The sequence below is a fragment of the Sinocyclocheilus grahami genome, unplaced genomic scaffold, assembly GCF_001515645.1.
Source record: "Sinocyclocheilus grahami isolate Dianchi unplaced genomic scaffold, SAMN03320097.WGS_v1.1 scaffold32.1, whole genome shotgun sequence".
Taxonomy (NCBI): Eukaryota; Metazoa; Chordata; class Actinopteri; order Cypriniformes; family Cyprinidae; genus Sinocyclocheilus; species Sinocyclocheilus grahami.
Window position 1 is genome coordinate 4,174,809 of NW_015505211.1, and position 19,590 is coordinate 4,194,398.

General features: G+C 37.2%; 2 protein-coding genes across 2 annotated transcripts in view; one reads left to right on the plus strand and one right to left on the minus strand.

Annotated features, from left to right (window-relative positions):
• Positions 1 to 4,604: 4,604 nt before the first annotated feature.
• Positions 4,605 to 15,153, minus strand: LOC107577855 (receptor-interacting serine/threonine-protein kinase 4-like). Its single transcript, XM_016263889.1, has 8 exons — positions 14,847 to 15,153; positions 11,945 to 12,236; positions 10,111 to 10,259; positions 9,924 to 9,973; positions 8,541 to 8,699; positions 8,152 to 8,264; positions 7,401 to 7,644; positions 4,605 to 6,994 (listed from the first exon to the last, which is right to left on the minus strand). Exons 1-8 carry the CDS (start codon positions 15,026 to 15,028, stop codon positions 5,712 to 5,714), a joined length of 2,472 nt encoding a protein of 823 aa, XP_016119375.1. The 5' UTR covers positions 15,029 to 15,153; the 3' UTR covers positions 4,605 to 5,711.
• A 2,579-nt stretch (positions 15,154 to 17,732) lies between these two features.
• Positions 17,733 to 19,590, plus strand: part of LOC107577867 (probable 28S rRNA (cytosine-C(5))-methyltransferase) — a 12,922-nt gene continuing 11,064 nt past the window's right edge. The window contains exons 1-3 of the mRNA XM_016263899.1: positions 17,733 to 17,938; positions 18,399 to 18,518; positions 18,598 to 18,769. Of these exons, the coding sequence (XP_016119385.1) occupies positions 17,846 to 17,938; positions 18,399 to 18,518; positions 18,598 to 18,769 (385 nt within the window). The 5' untranslated portion in view covers positions 17,733 to 17,845. The remainder of the gene's footprint in view (positions 17,939 to 18,398; positions 18,519 to 18,597; positions 18,770 to 19,590) is intronic.

Sequence of the window (19,590 nt, forward strand, 5' to 3'; positions counted from 1 at the left end):
AACAAGAGTAAAACATTTTTTAAAAGGCTGGTGTTCCCCTTTTAAACATTGTTTCCTTTAGATCAAATACTTCTTTATTTACACCATAAACAGATGAAGCACAGAACAGTTCGAAACTGTGTCAAGCGTGGGCTCATGTTGAACAACTCCATCTGATTAGGAAGGCTTTAAACTGCATAATAACCTAAAGACAAGACAGTGTGGCTGTGTCTCAAAACCTAGTGTGCTGCCTAGTCAGCTCAAAAGTACTGCACGTGCAAATGACCACCACAAATGTTGGTAGTCAGCATACTAGGGCTATGAGACAGCCAGTGTGATTATTTACTGAAGGTAATTGGTTCATGTTGTCCTAAACTTACAAAACATTTTGTGAATATTTGTTTGTTTTCATGTCATTTGTTAATTGCTGCAATTAAACGTTACATATTACTTAAACTGACAACCAACATATTAGTTGGACCAATGAGTAGATTTGATATTTAAACAATCAACAAAAATCTATAAAAATATTTCAGGTGGATTTCATACCAGTTTAACATATAAAAGTTAACTTTATTTGGAGAGAAAGAACATCATAATCAGATTAAAGTGAACAGAAGTTAGCCTAACAACAACAAAGCTTGAGGATTTTCACTACTTAAACACACACATTTTGATATACCTGTTGACCGAAAGCCTTATTAAGACAATATTAGACGACAAAAGTCTTAAAATACCAGTTTTCAAGACATTTCGTGTTGAAATATAACGACACCACCAGCCGAAAGAACAGCGCATTTAGACCCGTTATCTAGCCGTGTAACGTTACCTATTTCTCTTAATACAAATTCCCCTGAAAACGTCACCTACAGACGTTATCGACGTTTATTACCTTCTTCGTTACGTTGTCAAAGAAATTTCGAGACAATCCAGAGAGAAACAGAGGGAAATCGGCTGACCTTAGAGGTAAGCCACGCTGCTAGAGCGGCGGTTGTTGTTATTGAAGTGGACGGCAAGCAGCTACAAGTACAGCAAGGACAAAGAACGCGATAACAGACACCAGTCAAGCCACTCCATGTTCGATCACGTGCTGTGTATTCGCGCCTATGATTGGTTCTGTGATTTTGTTGGCGCTCGGCACACCAAAGCAGAGTGGACAGGCTAGTCATTACGTTCACTCGTGTAGAGAGGGTGGGTGAGGGTAACATTTCAGCATAATTCATTACTTTTATGAGGGGAGTTAAATGTTTGATATTTCATACTTTTAATATTTGTTAATTTCCTACTCGATTTTACTCAAAACTTATAAACAGCTTTTACTTGAGAGTGAGTTAAGTTAAGAAAAAAATAAGGAAAAGCGCACATAATTTAAATTATATAACGATTATACAATAGTATGCTATTTATGCTATTTATCATATAAATATTAGAGCATAGTACGCGAGAGATGCCAAGCGAGAAACCTCAGTGGCTACGCTCCACTTTTACGTTGTTTTAGATCAGCTTTGCTCAGTTTCTTGCCAAGCTTGATGCTTTAGCGTCTTTTGAAAGTATTTTCGTTGGTGGATCAAAATATACGAGCTAGTCACTTTTTGTCTGAAACATAACTTTCCTCACTATTAATTAATTATTTTTTAGAACTTAAGAATATTTAATTTTTTCCACCCATCCAACAATTTCCCAAACCGATTTTCCTCTGTAGGGTCACGTTGCTATTCTATTCTTTTTTATTATTATTTATTTTTTATCACATTATGTAGCTTCTCGTTAATGATAAACACGATCATATCGCCTCGAGCATCTGCGCTCGCGGGGAATTCCAGAAAGGAACTTCTCTCTCTCTCTCTCTCTCTCTCTCTCTCTCTCTCGCTTCTATTGCTTTCGATTCTCCGTCCCTCCATCCTTCCGTCGAAGTCTGTGAAGTTAAATCCTTACATAACTGAAATGGCACTAGAAACAGCGCTACACGTGCCTTTATGAATGTCTAATCAAGACAGCTATTCTTCTGAGGATCCCGTTACTGCCACTCTATTCTGCTTTGATATAAAAAGAGATGGCTTGTGCTTTCATCATGTGCCAGTTTCCATGGGCCCTCATTTGGCACACAGCATCTCTGTCATCCTCATAGACTGTCTGTCTGTCTGTCTGTGAGTGAGTGAATGAGTGCTCATGCCAAAATCCCCTGCTGCATTCAGAGTCTCTTTCCATGTGCAGAAAATAACTGTTTTAATGGAGTCATTCTGGCAAATCATTTAAACAATACAACTATTAGGAACACATTTAAAAGATAAAAGGTAGAGAGATACTTTTCCACTTCCTACTTTATCACTTTTTTTTTTTTTTGGATCGAGGTAGACTCACTTCCCAAATCTCGTTTAATAGCCTAATGCAAAACATGACAGATTAATCATTCTATTTGTTTGCGTTGTCCGTTTATTTGTTTGTTCATTCATTCCAGATTTCCTCTTTTTTTGTTACATGTGAAGTTTGGTGCAGATGCTCTTTAATGTTCTCCTGTTTGTACAGAAGCATTTCTGTTTTCTTAATAAAATATAATGTAACCACTTCCTGCAGCCATAAACAGAGCTTGAGCACCAGCCTCTGACCAGATAAGATACTGCAACATTTACTGCTATTACTCAACATGATTCACATGCAGTATACTGTAATCTGGCATCTGAACACGTGACCGGAGCTATAACCACTATAATCGTATATTTATTTATCTATTTATTTTTATTTAGTCATTTAGAAGACGCTTTTATCCAAAGCGACTTACAAATGAGGATATTATATATATATTCACACGTATTTAAAAATTTTTAAATTCGGTATTGAATATTTGGTAACATCTTTGCATGTGATCCGTATGTCTTGCAGAATTGCATGCTATATCTTATTTTAAAAGTATCTTCTCTGTTCATAATTATTATGCATGCTATTTTTATGACCCCATATTAATTAAGAGACTATATGCAATATTTGTACTTTATTATTATAATTTTTAACGCCACATCACCATTAAAGTGAACTGCAATAAAGATAAAAGGGGATTAATAATGGTGAAAAGCTTCTGACTATTTGGAAGCCATATGATGCCTCACAACCTCGTTTTCATTCCTATCAAAAATTAAATATGACGCTAAGTTTTACAGCTAAAATATGCACATTCCTTGTATATTGACTTTTTTTTTAAATCATTTTTTAAAAGAGTTTATTTTCTTTGCAGACATTTCTTAGATAAGCCTCGTTTTCATTCCTATCAAAAATTAAATATGACGCTAAGTTTTACAGCTAAAATATGCACATTCCTTGTATATTGACTTTTTTTTAAATCATTTTTTAAAAGAGTTTATTTTCTTTGCAGACATTTCTTAGATAAAAAGCTTTTGAAGCAGAAAGACCTTGCAATTAAATTAGTAATCGATTATTTCAACAAATAACTTCTTATTTCGACAAACAGAAATATGTAATCCAACGGGATAGCGTTTCAAAATGCATAAACTGCAAAGCCTAAAGGAAAACAGAATGTTCTTATGGAGTTGCATATATTTACTTCTGTTTTTCCACAAGGTGGGGCATTGGAATGGGAGAGGAGAGCATCAGGTTGATTCATTTGTGTATTCAAGGAAGAAGAATGCAGTTCAAGTCAGATCTTGCACACAAGACATCCTCAAGAAAACACCTGTATGTTCAAGGCGTCACAGTCTATTACTCACCCTGACATCACCCATTTCAGAAACAAGTTTTAACAGTTTGCTTTTTATACTTGAATTGAAGTTTATAATTTCTGTTGTATATATGATGGAAAACAAAATGACCCTTGGCTGAATTTCAAAGAGCAATGAAGTCTTGTTTTAAACAATTTTGATCTTTTCTAATGCTTAATTTGACACCTTGCTCCAAATCTGATGGCATTTCTTGGCCTTCAATTAAAAATTCTCAGGTACAGTTTTATGCAACAAGTTGGATCTGTACAACAGTACAGACAGTAGCAGCTATAGATTAGGGGAACAATGACTGTATTCAGTTCTTTCCTGTTTGCAGAGCTAGTCAATGAGTAACTTTCCATGACATCAACTGAGTACAACTGTGAGTGTGTGTTGTATATGTCTGACACCTGCTCATAAATCAGTGAATTCATCAGCTTGCATCGCAAGCATTGGCTCTGCTATCTGCTGAGTGATGTTTGTACATGTCCACGTGTGTATGCAAGCATGTTCGAGCCTGTGGCTGTGCTTTAAAACATCATCATCTCAAAGCCTGTCAGACCAGTCTTACCAGTTTTGAAGAAAAAAGTGGAAGAAGCTCCATATCATGGCTAATTAGGTGGTGGCAGTGTGTGTCACACACTTATGAACCATAAGCCGTTGTTTTAGGTCTGTTGTTTTTCCTGTGATGGACGTTGTCAGGCTTCCTGATATTAAACCAAGTCTATTTCTTCGGATATATCTACATACGGAATACATTCAGTTAATTCAAATAAAGGCCACAAATTAGGAGTTTTGGGAAAAAGAAGATAATTAAGGCTGACTTAGCAAATATTGCTAATAATATCAGTAATTACATGAACATTCAACGTTTTAGTATCCAAAAATACAACAGCAGACAACAGATACTTCATATGTGATGCACTTTAATTTTCCATCAAATATAAAAGTGTGCAAATATAAAACTGTGCAAACACTATGGATAAATGAGATATAACTTTTTGTGTACAAAAGGGAAATGACAAGGCAGCTTTATCAACTAATTACAAAAGTCAATGTAAAACCTGAAAAAGGTGTTGACATTGGATTACTGACTGGTTTGCTACAGAAGATTTCCTTTATACAGATGCAGATGCATGGATACTAACAACAACACAGAATCACATCTAAAAGACCCAGAGTTCAACAGCAGTTTAAAGACCTAGCAGTTAAGAGGCTGTCTGTTCCAGACAGTGAAGTGTAATGACGGCTACTCCCCCTTGGTATAAAACAGGGCTTGGCGCAATGGTTTTACAGAGCGATGAAAAGATAAAGTGGTCTCAGGAATGAGCCAATGGTCTGAACATGAGGGTACATGGGATACAGTCCTCCCCCCTACACGGTCTACCCACATCTGTGATCCTCCTGAGGGTTTGTTCCCATGGAACGAGCCAAATGGCTCTATAAATGCACATCTCTATTTGAGTGAACCATTTTAATTACATTATTGGCCTCACAGCATTGTCATTTCTGTTTAAATTATAGCTTTGAAGTGCAATATTAAGCTGATATAGGGTAAGCTTATTGTAATATGCTACAATAGAAATGTCTAAACAATTTTGGGGTTGCTTTCATTGCATCAATCACTTGGGTAACAAGAAGAAGAAGAAAACGATGAAATCAAAGACATACATCAACAACAGCAAGGGATAAACATGGCATGGAAATGACAGAAAGTGAAAGGTAGTTCAATACCCAGGCTCTATCTACAGTACAGAGATAGATATATATACATGAATGCATTTCCAATTACAAAATAACTCTATTATTAAGGGGGAAAGCCAACAAGAGCCCAATGTCAATATTTAGATAACAGAGTAATTACAATATGTACATTAAATCCCAATGGATAACAAGTCCCTCTTTTCCAGCATCTGTCAGTTTTTACAATGTAGAAATGATAAAAAGAGGGAGAAAGTGTCTATGAGCATATTGGCAAAGGTTTGTTCCAGGAGTCCATGAGGTCAAACCCCAGTAGGACACTCAACAAAGTGCCGATTCACACGGACAGTCTACAGGGACCAGTGTGCTGTCAGTGTTTTTGTGGCTGGTGAGTTTCAGAACGACCACTTTCCTCTGGAGTGTTGTCGGGGTGAGAGGATTCGGACTCTCCGGCTCAGATTCCGAGGTGTAGTCTAACATACGTTCTCCAGCGGGCTGCGGAGACAGCGGTGCTGCATCGGCACCACGTTTGAGCAGGACGCAGATGGCGTCTTTGTAGCCACCGCGTACAGCCAGGTGAAGCGGAGTGAATCCATTCCGGTCTTGAGCGTTGGCGACGTCGGGGCAGCTCTGCAGAAGCTCTTTGAGGACCTCGCAGTGGCCATTCTCAGCGGCCAGGTGACATGCCGTGCGAAGGCCATGGTTAACGCTCTCAGGGTGAGCACCCTCTGCCAGAAGCATTTTTAATGTTGGCAGGTGGCCTTTCTGTGCGGCCAGGTGCAAGGCGGTGCAGCCGCTGGCTGTCTGGCTGTGAATATCGGTGCCGTGTTTCACAAGCAGCCTTGAAGTGCTGGTGTGGCCGGTTTCCGCAGCCACGTGAAGTGGACTGTGGAGGCCGTCAGAGGTCAGGTGCACGTTAGCACCGAGCTCCACCAGGATCCGTGCCACCCGGTACTGGCCTCTTTGAGACGCCAGATGGAGCGGAGTGCGCCCGTCCGATGTCTGACCATCAACATCGGCACCTGCCTGCTTCACCAGGAGCTTCACTATTCCCAAATGGCCTTTCCAGGCAGCCAGGTGTAGCGCCGTCCAGTCGTCTTTACCTTTCACATGGACGTCAGCTCCACGACTTAGCAAAACCCTCACCACATTCTCCTGTCCGTGGTGACAGGCGATATGCGTCGGTGTGCGTCCCTGAGCGTCTATTTCATTAATGAAAGCGCAGCGGTCTAGGAGTAAACGTGTCAGGGCCTCGTCGCCATTCTGAGCTGCAAAGTGCAGAGGTGTGTACTGGTCCTCATCCTTGGCGTTGACATTCGTCGTCTTGCGGCTCAGGAGAATCTCAGACACTCCCTTCAGTCGCTTTTCGGCGGCCAGGTGGAGGGGCATGGCTCCGTGAATATTGGGCAAATTAGGGTTGCAGTTGCTAAGCAGCAGAAACTTTACTGCCTCCTCATTGGCCAGACTAACTGCAAAGTGGAGAAGGTTGCTGCCGCCCTCCAAGAGCAAGTCAACATCTTGAGGCTGGAGGATCTTCATCAGCTTGGCGATGTCCTCAGTGCGAATGGCTTCACAAAGTTTCTTCTTCTGTAACTCACTGGAGTCTAAGTTGTACATAAACACAGTGAACAGCAATAAAAATGAGTGAAAAGAATTCTATGGCAAACTGATTAGACTTTTACGATTGTCAGATTCAGCAAGTTTCCCCTCAACATATCTCTGATGATCAATAATATTTGCAAAACCAAATCCAAAACGGGTATCAAAATAAAACAAAAAACACAATAATAAAAAAAATCTCATCCAAAATCAAAGCACAACAAAAATAACAAATTGAATAAACCAAACAACTAAAAAGAAAAAGAAAATAACAATATAAGCAAAACAAAAAGCAACAAATTAAATAAAATTAAATAAAATTAAACTAAATTAAACTAAATTAAATTAAATTAAACCTTATGCTTATAGTACAAAAAATAGTGGCAAGATGCTACTGTGGTTTTCTCTTACCATTTACAGCATTTTCTTTCTCAAAGGACAATGTAATCGAGCCTTGGGATGAGAAAGCCGAGTCCACAGAGGAGATGCCTGACAGTCTCTTGCTGGTGTTGTCTTTGCTCTCAAGGGACTCTTCTTTGACATTGCTAAAACTGCGAGACAAGCCGGAGTCAATCTGACACAGCAGCTCAGACAGGCTGTAGTCTTTCTCAGGTAACATGGCTGACTTCGGCCTCACTGGCTTTTGGTTGTTTGTCTGTATGTAAAGTAGAATAGATCGTTTTTAAGTGAACATTTCATCAACAATGACAATTAGCAACAATGTTTTCATATTTTAGAAACAATGGAGGGAGCCACTTGAATCATAAATGAATAAATCACTGACTTTAGATGCAAACAGTTAATTCAAATATGTAACATATTGACAGATGAAGGACAGTTCCTAAAATAAACTGTGTTATACGCTCTCACAGAAAATGACAAAAGGGTTCTGTTAAAGCAATGCAGTTTGGTGGCATTCTCTCTTACTGATGAAAGACTGTCATCTTGGTAAAACATTTACACTATGTACTTAGACTAAAACAAACAAATACCAAAGAGTTGCCTAATAACTGATGGACAGGAAGCCTAAACCTTATTGGAGGTCAATCTAAATGAATCATATGAACATAACTTGCTGGAAACACTGCTTTACGTGGTACACAGCATGACAAACGGAACAAGATTAGTTAAGATTCATGCACAGCGATACATCTGATATTACCTGTTCACTGGAGGCTGGGGCAGGGCAAGGGGAACAGTCTGGGTCTGCAGAAATGGAAGCTCTGGACTCATCATGAGGTTTGGTGCACAACTCCTCAGCCTCTGACGTGATCTCTGTTGGAGAAAGTGATCAATGTTTCAATGAACAATGATAGTGAACTTCTTTTTTTTTTTTAAGGAAACTCTGGTATTTATAGAAATAGCTCCTGAAATTACAAAACCTCTTCAGTAAAAAAATGCACTGAAGAACAGTAAAGGCTCATTGTGTCATGGCAATTTATTGGTCTGGTTGCCTGGCATATTCTGTCATATCACTGTTGCAGTGCAACTCTGGTTCCTGTGACTCAGCACATTCATTACTGGTGCGATCGAAGTGAGAGAGACACTCACCTTGAAAACTGGGTCGGGCTTCAGGGGAATGTGCCCAGCATTTCTGCATAAGGGCCAGGAAACCTGAGCAGGCCTGGGGACGACTGCGGGGAATGAGGCTGAGATCTGGACGAATGCCCTTCACTACCTTTACCATTATGTGCAGGATGTTATTCTCTCCTATGAAACCAAAAGAGCAAATAAATAACATTAGTTTATTTGCCACGCAACAGAAAATAAAACTGAGTTTCCAAACTAACCCGAGTGAAACACACAAAGTCATATTTCACCACCAAATTCAACAGAAAAAAAGAAAATAGATTTTATATTACTAAAAAATAAAACTCATTTCATTTTTTGTAGTGGATTTCCCTTAAATCCTCATTTTAACAGATCTGAAATGTTTTTCTTCTTTTATTATTTTTTATATTATGTTTGGACAAAATTATTATAAATTAAGTGCAATACAACTAATTCTAGTGATGTGTAAGTACTGCAACTTAAAATAAATTTAAATAACATACTGATATTTTTTATAACAATATACTAAACTATACTAGTAAACATGGAGGGAGCCTTAATTTAAACAATTTTTACATTTAAAAATAGACTTTATTTTCTGTATAAATTATTTTTGGGAGTGTAATATGACATGGAAAAAAGATCCTGAAGATATTATATTCATTAGACCAGAAAAAAATCAACACTTCTCACAGAGGCTGCTAAATTCATATCCTGTGATTTCAACTTTCATTGTAAATCAGGATATTATTTAAGTTCCTTTTGGAAGGTTTGTTTGGTAGCCAACTGATTCCATTCACTGATGCCAAACACAACAATTTTGTCTGTTTTGACAAAAAAAAACTATTTTTTCCATTCTTTCACACTGAAATCTTGTAACTGCTGGTTACAAAAAAAAAACAAAAAAAACAAGTGTCATATTTTTTCTTCCCTTCTAGATTTACACTCTTAAAAATAAAGGTGCTTCACGATGCCATAGAAGAACCTTTTTGTCTAAATGGTTCCATAAAGAACCTTTAACATCTGAAGAACCTTTCTGTTTGACAAAAGGTTCTTTGTGGTGAAAGAAGGTTCTTCAGATTACAAAAAGGTAAGAAAGAGATGGTTCTTTAAAGAACCTTTGACTGAATGGTTCTTTGTGGAACCAAAAATGGTTCTTCTAATGCATCGCTTGAAGAACCTTTTGAAGCACCTTTATTTTTAAGAGTGTACCTGGAAATCACAACCAGATAAGCACACAGACACTCCTTCACGGAAGCCAATTAGATTGAAATGAATGCCAAAAAAACGTTTACGGGATCTGATGCCGCCCATAGTAAAGATAAACAATAATAAGAGTTTCCAGACACACTTTCTAGAATAAGATTTTACTTCTTGTCTTACCTTGATATGGCTTCTTTTGAGTGAGCATTCCCCAGATAACAATGGAAAAACTGTGAAACAACACATATGTGTTAGACAACACTGACTTAACCATTAAAAGGTGGTTTTGACAAACAGAAGCTGATCTCATATTTCAGTTTGATCTGAGTTACAGTTTACACAATGACAGCAATCCAAAATGCCTGACCTGTACACATCGTGTTTAGTGTCAGAGATTCTGTCTTTTTCAATGATCCTTTCTGGAGGAAGGTAGGCGATGGTGCCACAAAACCCGTCACGGCTAATATCGTCGTTCCTGGCAAAGCCATTCCACCTTGCCAGGCCGAAGTCAGAAATCTAAAATGAAGAACACAAAGTATTCAGCAAAGGTTAGTTCTTTATATTTTAATGTTATCACTTTTTAAAACCAGGTTAGGTTTTATGCAAGTGTTATTTACAGTGATTTTTCCAGAAAATTGTGTTCGAAGTCGCCTACAATTAGGTGGGGAAGCCCTGATTTTTCTGTAAATGTTTGCACGCATATGTAGGCGTGTGTGTGCCAGCCCTTCATTAACACTGCTTTGCTTTAGCTTGCTCAGACTGGTCCAGGATGCGTGTTTACATCCAGCCTTTTCAATCCGACACGACGATTCCCACCCATCCCTCGTGACACCTGCTTACTCATCTATGGGAAGGCTGGATATAAACGGGATAAAGCATGGGAAAGCTTTTCAACCCTCAGGGAATTTTCTGGAAAGGTATGTGGGGACTGTGAAAAGAAAATGAAAGGTGTGCCCTTCCCCCTCATTACTTTTGAAATCTTTACGAATTGTCATGTCCTGACACGGTCGTCAACACGAGATCAGGATTAAAATCCATCACGCTGACAGGATGTTTTTATGAACATGAAAAGCATAATCTAGATAAATGCAGCTGTTTATTTTTTTCCAGTGAAATTGACTTTTAATTTGACCCAAACATCATAATCTTTCCTTTATGATAATTTAGAACTCCTTAAAACAAAGTTTAAAAGAAATGTTAGGGGTTCACTAATTAAACTCCACTAATAAATTAAATAAAAAAAATTTAAATAAAACATTTTAAAATGAAACCATTGGGAAAAAAACGCAAAAAAAGATTTAAAATATTATTCATTTACCTGCATGTGACCATTAATCAACATCAGTGAACCGTGATCATGCGAATGTGTTTTTAAAAAATTTAAATATTAATTTATAATCTCTTTATCAAAGGGTTTCATCTTAACTGCTAATAAATAAATAAGTACATAAATAAACAAATAAGTTCAAATAAATAAATCCATCCAAACAAACAAATTAATTAATTTTAAAAATCAATACATTTAATGAATTCAAAATTCAAAAAACACAAAATAACTGTTTTGGGGGGAAAAAATATTAAAAAAAAATTAAAATAAAACATTTTAAAATGAAACCATTGGGAAAAAAACGCAAAAAAAGATTAAAAATATTATTCATTTACCTGCATGTGACCATTAATCAACATCAGTGAACCGTGATCATGCGAATGTGTTTTTAAAAAATTTAAATATTAATTTATAATCTCTTTATCAAAGGGTTTCAGCTTAACTGCTAATAAATAAATAAGTACATAAATAAACAAATAAGTTCAAATAAATAAATCCATCCAAACAAACAAATTAATTAATTTTAAAAATCAATACATTTAATGAATTCAAAATTCAAAAAACACAAAAGAACTGTTTTGGGGGGAAAAAATAGAAATAAAATGGCGTTAAGACATTTCATTTAATTTTTTTATGCGCTCCACAGAACAAAATACATTTTGGAACAACATGAGGGTTTGTAAATGTGTCAACTTTTGCATTATTTAGTGACAGACATGTAAAGGTCCAGAAAACTTGTAGGTGTTTTTTTGTAATGGCTGCATCAAAGCAGGTAGGGATGAATCACTTGTACTCAATCAGCTGTGATTGACTCCTTGAAAGTTCTAAACCATGAGCAATAATGTCACCACCTTTATATAACAGCAAAGCTGACCTTGATGTGGTAGTGTGCATCCAGCAGGATGTTGGCAGGTTTAAGGTCGAGATGAAGGAGGGGCGGGTTCATGCAGTGCAGGAAGTTCATCCCCACCGATGTCTCGTGGATGATACGGAAACGCAGCTCCCAGGGCAGCGGCTCCGAGGCCAGCAGAGTTTCCAGAGAGCCCGTCTCCATGTATTCCATCACCAGTCCCTGCGGATCGCTGCAGATGCCGTATACGGGGAGGATGTAGCGGAACTTAGCCGCCTCCATCTTTTTGGCCTCCTCTAAAAGTTCGGCACGCTCCCTAAATGACAAAAAAATAATCAGTTAAAAAGTCACACCTGTCGTGGAATGCAAATGGCATTTATTTTGTAAGGAATGTGATAACATGGGAGGGATCCAGCTGGATTTTAGCTGGAGAACTAGCAACACACCCCATTAATTAAAAAGATCAAGAAATCACAGAAAGACGCTTCTACACAAACAACAAGGGAAGGTACTAAGGGAAGGTACTAAAACCTGTTGGACCTGAGCACAAGCTGACTCATTCATATTGTCCGGAAGCATTTTATGAACAATAACACAATGTTTTTTTAGCTATGGGCTAAATTTCCTTTATGAAATATAGACGGGGCATCTGAAGCAGCGTTCACGCACACACAAACAGGTTTAGGAGTTTTTCATAATGCTGTTTAGAGTATATTTATCTGACTTAATCTTTTTAATTACATTCCAGTCTTTAACACTGATAGATATGGGGTTGTATGAATGGTTATTTTGTACAAATCCTTTTATTAGTAACAAGTCAGACATGCAGGTCACAATTTTAAAATGGACTTACAAAGGACACTTTAAAGAGTTTACGATCTGTTTGTTTAGTTAAACAGCACCAAGAAAAGGCCAAAAGGTCTCTCAATGTAACTCAAGAAATCAACCAGAAATATTAAACAAAAAACATTCAATGTCAAAAAGTCTGCTTTATCACTTTTTTTAGTATAGTGATTATTTTATTACTCATGACTTCGACACTTTGTGGCCACGTTGTTCTCCAACAATTTTAGCATGCTCTAAATAAATCAATAAATAAATTCTAATATTTTCAAGAATATAAATAAATAAATGCATTTCAATATCCTTTATGTTGATATTTTCTACTAAAAGAAATCTAGTTTTAATAAAGCTGAGGGAAAGCCTAACTCCTAATAAATAATGTAAATGTAAATAAAATGTATTCAAAAATAAAAAAAACGGTAAATGATAACTAATTTCATTTTAATATATTTACTGTTCACATATAAAATCAATTAAAAATACACAGGGAAAGCAAAACTTCTAATTAATAAATAAAAAATGCCTTCAAATGTATTTAAAAAATAAACAATAATAATAATAATGTTGATATTTTCGACTGAAAGAAAATCCTAAATTTTAAGAAGGTTGTGGCAAAGCATTACTCCTAGAAAATACAATAAAATAAAATAAACAATAAATGAGTAAATAATAACATTAATACACTTAATGTTCGCATAGAAAATCAATTTAAAAATACACTTAGTGTTGATATTTTCTACAAAAAAACATTTGCTTTAAAATGGCTGAGGGAAAGCATAACTAAACAAACAAAAAGCACATAGTGTTTATATAAATCAGTTTTAAGAAGGCTGAGGGAAAGCATAATTCCTGATAGAGTTTGGAAAGAAACAGTGCAGCAATTTCCACAAGGCTGGACAAGAGGGAGGTAAGGAGTGGGAAGATTAACAGGGAGTTCGGAGGACTCTGTTCTGTTCTGCCACCCTTTTGAGCTCAACAAAAGCCGTTCTTTTCTAAAAAAAAAAATAAAAAGGGGACTGATCCAGTTCGACCGGTTCGGCAACTCTGCAAAAGCGGAGGCCTGATGGGAGCACAGGAGGACAAAGCCTGCTTTTAAGTCTGCACCCTGTTTAGATGGGGGAGGCAAATTAGAATTCTTGTACCTTCAGATCTTAGGTGCTGATAAACCTCCCATGGTGGTGAGGGTCACATAGAACAACATTCACTGGATTTCTATCAGATTCTTTTGTTTTTTCCTCCTCAAGCTTGGTGACGCAAAGTGACATCTGCATGAAGAGTTCAAAAGCAAGTTTTGCAGGAAGACTAGCTAGATTACAGTTGTATGTCACACTTGATGCGACCCTGATAGCCATGCTTGATCAAATCTTTCAGCATTAACGACCTGTTGACGTATCCCTTTGTCAAAGTAATTCCCATTACATATCAAAATGCTACACATCTATAGTGCCTATTCTACATTATAGGGCCAGATGAAGACATGCATAACAATACAATTAGCCTGGGAAAAGAATACATGCACCTGTATTCATGCTCATCCAAGGCTACTGAAACATTTATGGTCAAAGAAAATCATATATCACATTAGATTATATATCATGTCATACTACTAGAGTGCAATTCATAATGTCTAAACCAAAACAATTATCACAATAAGTAGTCTAAATATTACTGTTTTCATGCAGACGGTTTCAGAAAGAACCAGTTTTAAACTATATATCACATAAATGTGTGCTTGTTAATGGGTTGACTAGTGACTCAAGACCTCAGCATCATCCACAGGAGACTTGCACAACTCTGGAACATAAGAAGTAATTTAACAGACTTTCAATAATGGAAAAAATAATATACGGTTATGTAGTTGTTCATAATTAAAATATGAGGGTGAATTTATAGATGTAAATACATACACACTCTACCATTCAAAAGTGTATGGTCAGTTAGATGTTCTTTTTTTTCCTCAAAGAAATGAATACAATGATACATTAAATCATTTAAAAAGTGACAAGACTTTTTTTTCCAAATAAATGCTGTTCTTTCTATTCATCAGAGAATTCTGAGACGAGCCTAAGAAAAATTAACTTACTTGTCATCTGAATGAAGGCTAGGAGGGCACTTGATCGCCAACCATGTTTTCCACTGAATATGTCGTACTTTGTACACCTGTCCGAAGCCGCCGGAGCCAATCTTTTCCCAACTCCCAAACTCTGAAGCGTCAAAAGTTTTCAGAAGTCCCATAATCCCTGGGGAATTTTCTGGGACGTCCATTTTTCGAGCTGTTTAATAAAATCCTGTGCAATCTGTATTCTCGCTTTCACATGAAAAGGTTTTCTGTCAAAGACAAACAGGTTGTGAACGGTTCCTTGTTATTTTTTCCTGTCTGTACAGACAGCTTCAGTCTGGTCCTACCCCTCTGTTCAGGTGAGGGGTGGGAGGAGACTAATGACATCATTTCCTGAGCCTGGAACACACAAAGTGGCATAGAGTCAATTGGCCAATCTAGTCCTATGACACATGTACCTGTTTATAAGCTAAAGGGGATTGGTGACACCCATAAAGCACTGTTTATCCACCGTTTCAACTTCTCTGCATCTAATATAGTGCCAGAAGTTACAAACTTCTCAACTTTCAGCTCATAAAGCCTGGGAACTGTATTTGACACGGTTCTCCAAGCTTAAGGAATGCTGGTTATCACCCAACACCTTTATAACCTGAGATCATAAGAATGTTAAAATCGTCTCTTAAACCCCTAGAGAAATACACAAGTTCTCTAGGATTACTCAACAATGTCCTAGTTATTGTGGTACAGCTACAATGAGTCGTGTGGAATGGAAAAAACTCATCTAACCTATTCATAGACAGGTTTATATTAGCCAGAGGTGCAAGCATGCGTGAACTCAATTTACCTTAATCTACACATAATAGTTTAGCCGTAGCTTCAGGGTAACAAACTCATTTTACATTGACCTGTACATTGACATTGACCTGAGTTTGCATCCACCAGACCTTCAAAATCACCTTGCACTACAATGTTCTCATGCAATGTCCACATAAAAGTGAGTCACATTGCGTACTTTTTAGATCCATTATGACCCATTATGAATCCAGAATGATGGATTATAAGGTAATTAATTTTACATAAATGGCAAATTTTTCCCTTCAGGTTTTTAAAGCCATGTAAGTGGTATTTCTGTGATTTTTAACAAATGGGAATATATTGACGCCAATTCCGTCCGTGTTTTCACTACAGGAAATCAGTTTTGGTGAATACAAACTACGTGATTATTTTTCATGAGTCCAACATCCCACTGCGCAAGAGACGTGATCAGTAAGGGAAGTTGTCTTTCACTATTGTAATGTTGTTAAATAAGCTAAATAGAGAAATACAATAAGCTAAATAGAGAAAAACATTTTATATTTAAGTAACTAATAGCATAATTCTTCTTATATTTCTTATAATTCTTATAATTCTTATAGCATGATTCTGGCAGCCATATCACCCTGTAGCCCAAGACTGGTTACCCACTGAAGCTAAGCAGGGCTGAGCTTGGTCAGTACCTGGATGGGAGAGAGACCTCCTGGGAAAACTAGGTTGCTGCTGGAAGAGGTGTTAGTGAGGCCAGCAGGGGGTGCTCACCCTGTGGTCTGTGTGGGTCCTGACACCCCAGTATAGTGACGGGGACACTATACTGTCAACAAGCACCTTCATTCGGATGAGACGTTAAACCGAGGTCCTGACTCTCTGTGGTCATTAAAAATCCCAGGATGTCTTTCGAAAAGAGTAGAGGTGTGACCTCGGCATCCTGGCCAAATTTGCCCATTGGCCTCTGATCATCATGGCCTCCTAACAGTCCCCATATCTACTGATTGGCTTCATCACTCTGTCTCCTCTCCACCAGTAAGCTGGTGTGTGGTGGGTGTTCTGGTGCACTATGGCTGCCGTCGCATCATCCAGGTGGATGCTGCACACTGGCGGTGGATGAGGAGATACCCCCTGACAATGTAAAGCGCTTTGAGTGCCTAGAAAAGCGCTATATAAATGTAATGAATTATTATTATTATTATTTACCTTGGACCTTATTCTTGAAACACAAAATTACCAATAAACAGGTGTCAAGCACCAAAAGCAGCCCATATTAAATCTATAAGCTGTCTTTAATCAAAAAATACTATATATGTGTGTGTATACTATACACGGTCACCCCCCCCCCAACCTCCCAACCTCCCCCCTCCAAGAGGTGATTTTCCCGTATTTTCATTTTCTGAAGTTGGCAACCCTAACTGTATCATATTTGATACATGAATTTGTAAGGCCTTTAAATTATCAACATGATCAAAACTTTGATGAAAAACCTGGTGCACGCAATCTAGGCTACTACATGCTTTCTGTCTTCTGATAAATTCATACTTTTAGTAAGTAAAATTATTTTTAGTATATAATTCTAGACATATCCACCTGGTTTTTGCTGTAAAATCCTTAATGATTTTTTATAAAGTAAACGTAAGAATAATCTAAAACTACAGAGCTTTGATCATAAAACTTAGTAACATCTGATATATGCACCAAATTGAATCTTTTTGCTTAGTTTTTGACCTCTGGGGTTTTTCCTCCTCAAGTATAAGCTCCATATTCTCACTGGATCGTACTATATGGGCCATAAAAACTGATGTATTAAATATCATACAAAACACATATGCAAACTTGAATGCATAAGATGCATAAGAGATGGTCAGTTTTGTAATTATCAACTCGAATGTGTTTGGGTGGAGATGTTAAAATCTAAATTAAACAAACAGGAAAACCTGCATGGAGACCGTTTCTAGAATATCTTATCTTTATATCTTACCAATCAAATTTATGAATCACATTAGTTATAAAAAAAAATGTCTTTGGCTCACCCAAGTGGACATTTATTAGTACTGCAGTTATCGTAAAACGTTCCATACTGTCGAAAAATGTTGCGAAAAAAAAAAAATAACCAGGCAAATATGAAAAACGTGGGTAGTGCATTTGCTCCAGAAGATTAAGAGATCTATGCACGTGTTTGAAGTAACGTGTGTTCAGCTTACTGTATCATTTTAATCATGGCACTTTATATAAAAGCGGCAGAGACTCTTGAGAAAGCGGAGCTGAAAAAGGGTGCAGTGAAAACTCTGGTTAATGAGAGTAAATTTCAAGTAAGTGCTGATATATTTGTACCTCAGGCATCTATAATTAAGTCACATAAGGTGTAACTGGGTGTTTACATAACAAATATGGCTTAATTTAATAGAATTCCAGCTTAAGGTGCGTACAGTAAAATATTCTGTTTTACAAGTGATATGGCCAAATGTTCCAGAAAAATTTCCCTCTAGGCTTAATAGATATAGATACAGAATTTCTAATACATTTATTTGTGCATTTTTTACTGTTAATGTCCTCCCCATTTAAATTGAGAACGGGTTCAATTCTACAAATGTTAAGGGACAACATATGGCTTCTCATTAACATCAATAAACCTGTGGGAATGGCGTTTATCACAATAATATTCTCTATATTATGTGGGACAGTTGATTGGGGGAAATTACGTCACGTTTATGACAGACTTCTCGCTCATTTCACCCTTTTAAGAAAACATTGTTTTTGTTTGTTCATCAGAATATCAAGCAGCTCTTTGCACTTGTGTGTGAGACACAGAAATACTCATCAGTTCTGCGGGAGATCATCGACAGCACCAAGCTACTGAAAGAAACAAAACTTCGGATTCATTTGGCTAAGGTAGACAACTGGGATGTTATCCTCACCTGTAAAACCCAGTTTCCGGTGCGTCATAGATTTGTCATTGTGTGTAACCCAGGTGCTGGTGTATGACCTGCTCATTGGTCACAGGGTGAAATGTGGAGGCGCCTGGAAGACGATGATGTTGAAGCATCGCTCCAGACTACAAGCTGCCCTGGCAAGAATCAAAGTCAAGAGAAAAGTCAGTCGAAATCAAGACCTGCTCTCTTCCAGTTTCCAGCAGACTCAGGGTAATATAGACATCATTTATTTGTATATTACAGATTATAATGTAGTGGTTTTAATATCAGTGATAATTTATATAGATAGATAAATAAATAGAAAAGTTTGGGATCAGTACGTTTTTTTTGCATTTATTTGATCAGAAATACAGAAAAAGCTGTAATATTATTGCAATTTAAAAATAATGGTTTTCTATTTGAATATACTTTGTAGCGTCTGGACCAATCAAACACACTATATATTTTGTTTTTATATTTAACAAATACTCTGTAACCTCAGTTAACAAGCCATACGAGGACACATGAACCCTTCCCCCCGGAATGCGTAACACCCCAGGAAGTCGAACAGGCCTCTTTGTTGCATGGCAACCAACACTGATATCACTGGGTTTATTGGCCAAAAGTATGTAAAGCAGGGAAAATCCCTGCATGTCCCAAGGAAAGGCAGAGTAGAAATGGACTGTGTTCTAGTTAATTCATAGGAAAACCGTTATTTGAATGAACACACATATTCTTCAGGCCATTGGGTATATTATTGTCATTGTGTATTTTGTCTTTGATATTTGTAGACTATTTTAGTATGCTTGTGAGGGAACCCATTCCCGATCATCCCTTTTCACTATATGTAATCTTACCTTGTTTAGTATCTATGAATTCGCCTTCTTATGATCGAAACAAGCGTGCATATTATATGGTGGTACATAGGCAATATATATTAGGGCCCTGAGAATCGTTAATAATTTAGATTTAAGTCCATTTGCAAATTACCATGCTTAGAGAACAAAGAGGTCGTAAACCCTCCAGCAATTGCCACCTCCCACTCGGAAATT

What these genes read in the sequence shown, in the direction of transcription:
- LOC107577855 (XM_016263889.1), bottom strand. Translation starts at nt 15,028, where the DNA reads ATGGACGTCCCAGAAAATTCCCCAGGGATTATGGGACTTCTGAAAACT. An exon ending in ATGCACACTACCACATCAAG is followed by an intron (nt 10,260 to 11,944) that starts GTCAGCTTTGCT and finishes TCTTCATTTTAG; the next exon opens with ATTTCTGACTTCGGCCTGGC. An exon ending in TCAAAAGAAGCCATATCAAG is followed by an intron (nt 8,700 to 9,923) that starts GTAAGACAAGAA and finishes TTGGTTTCATAG; the next exon opens with GAGAGAATAACATCCTGCAC.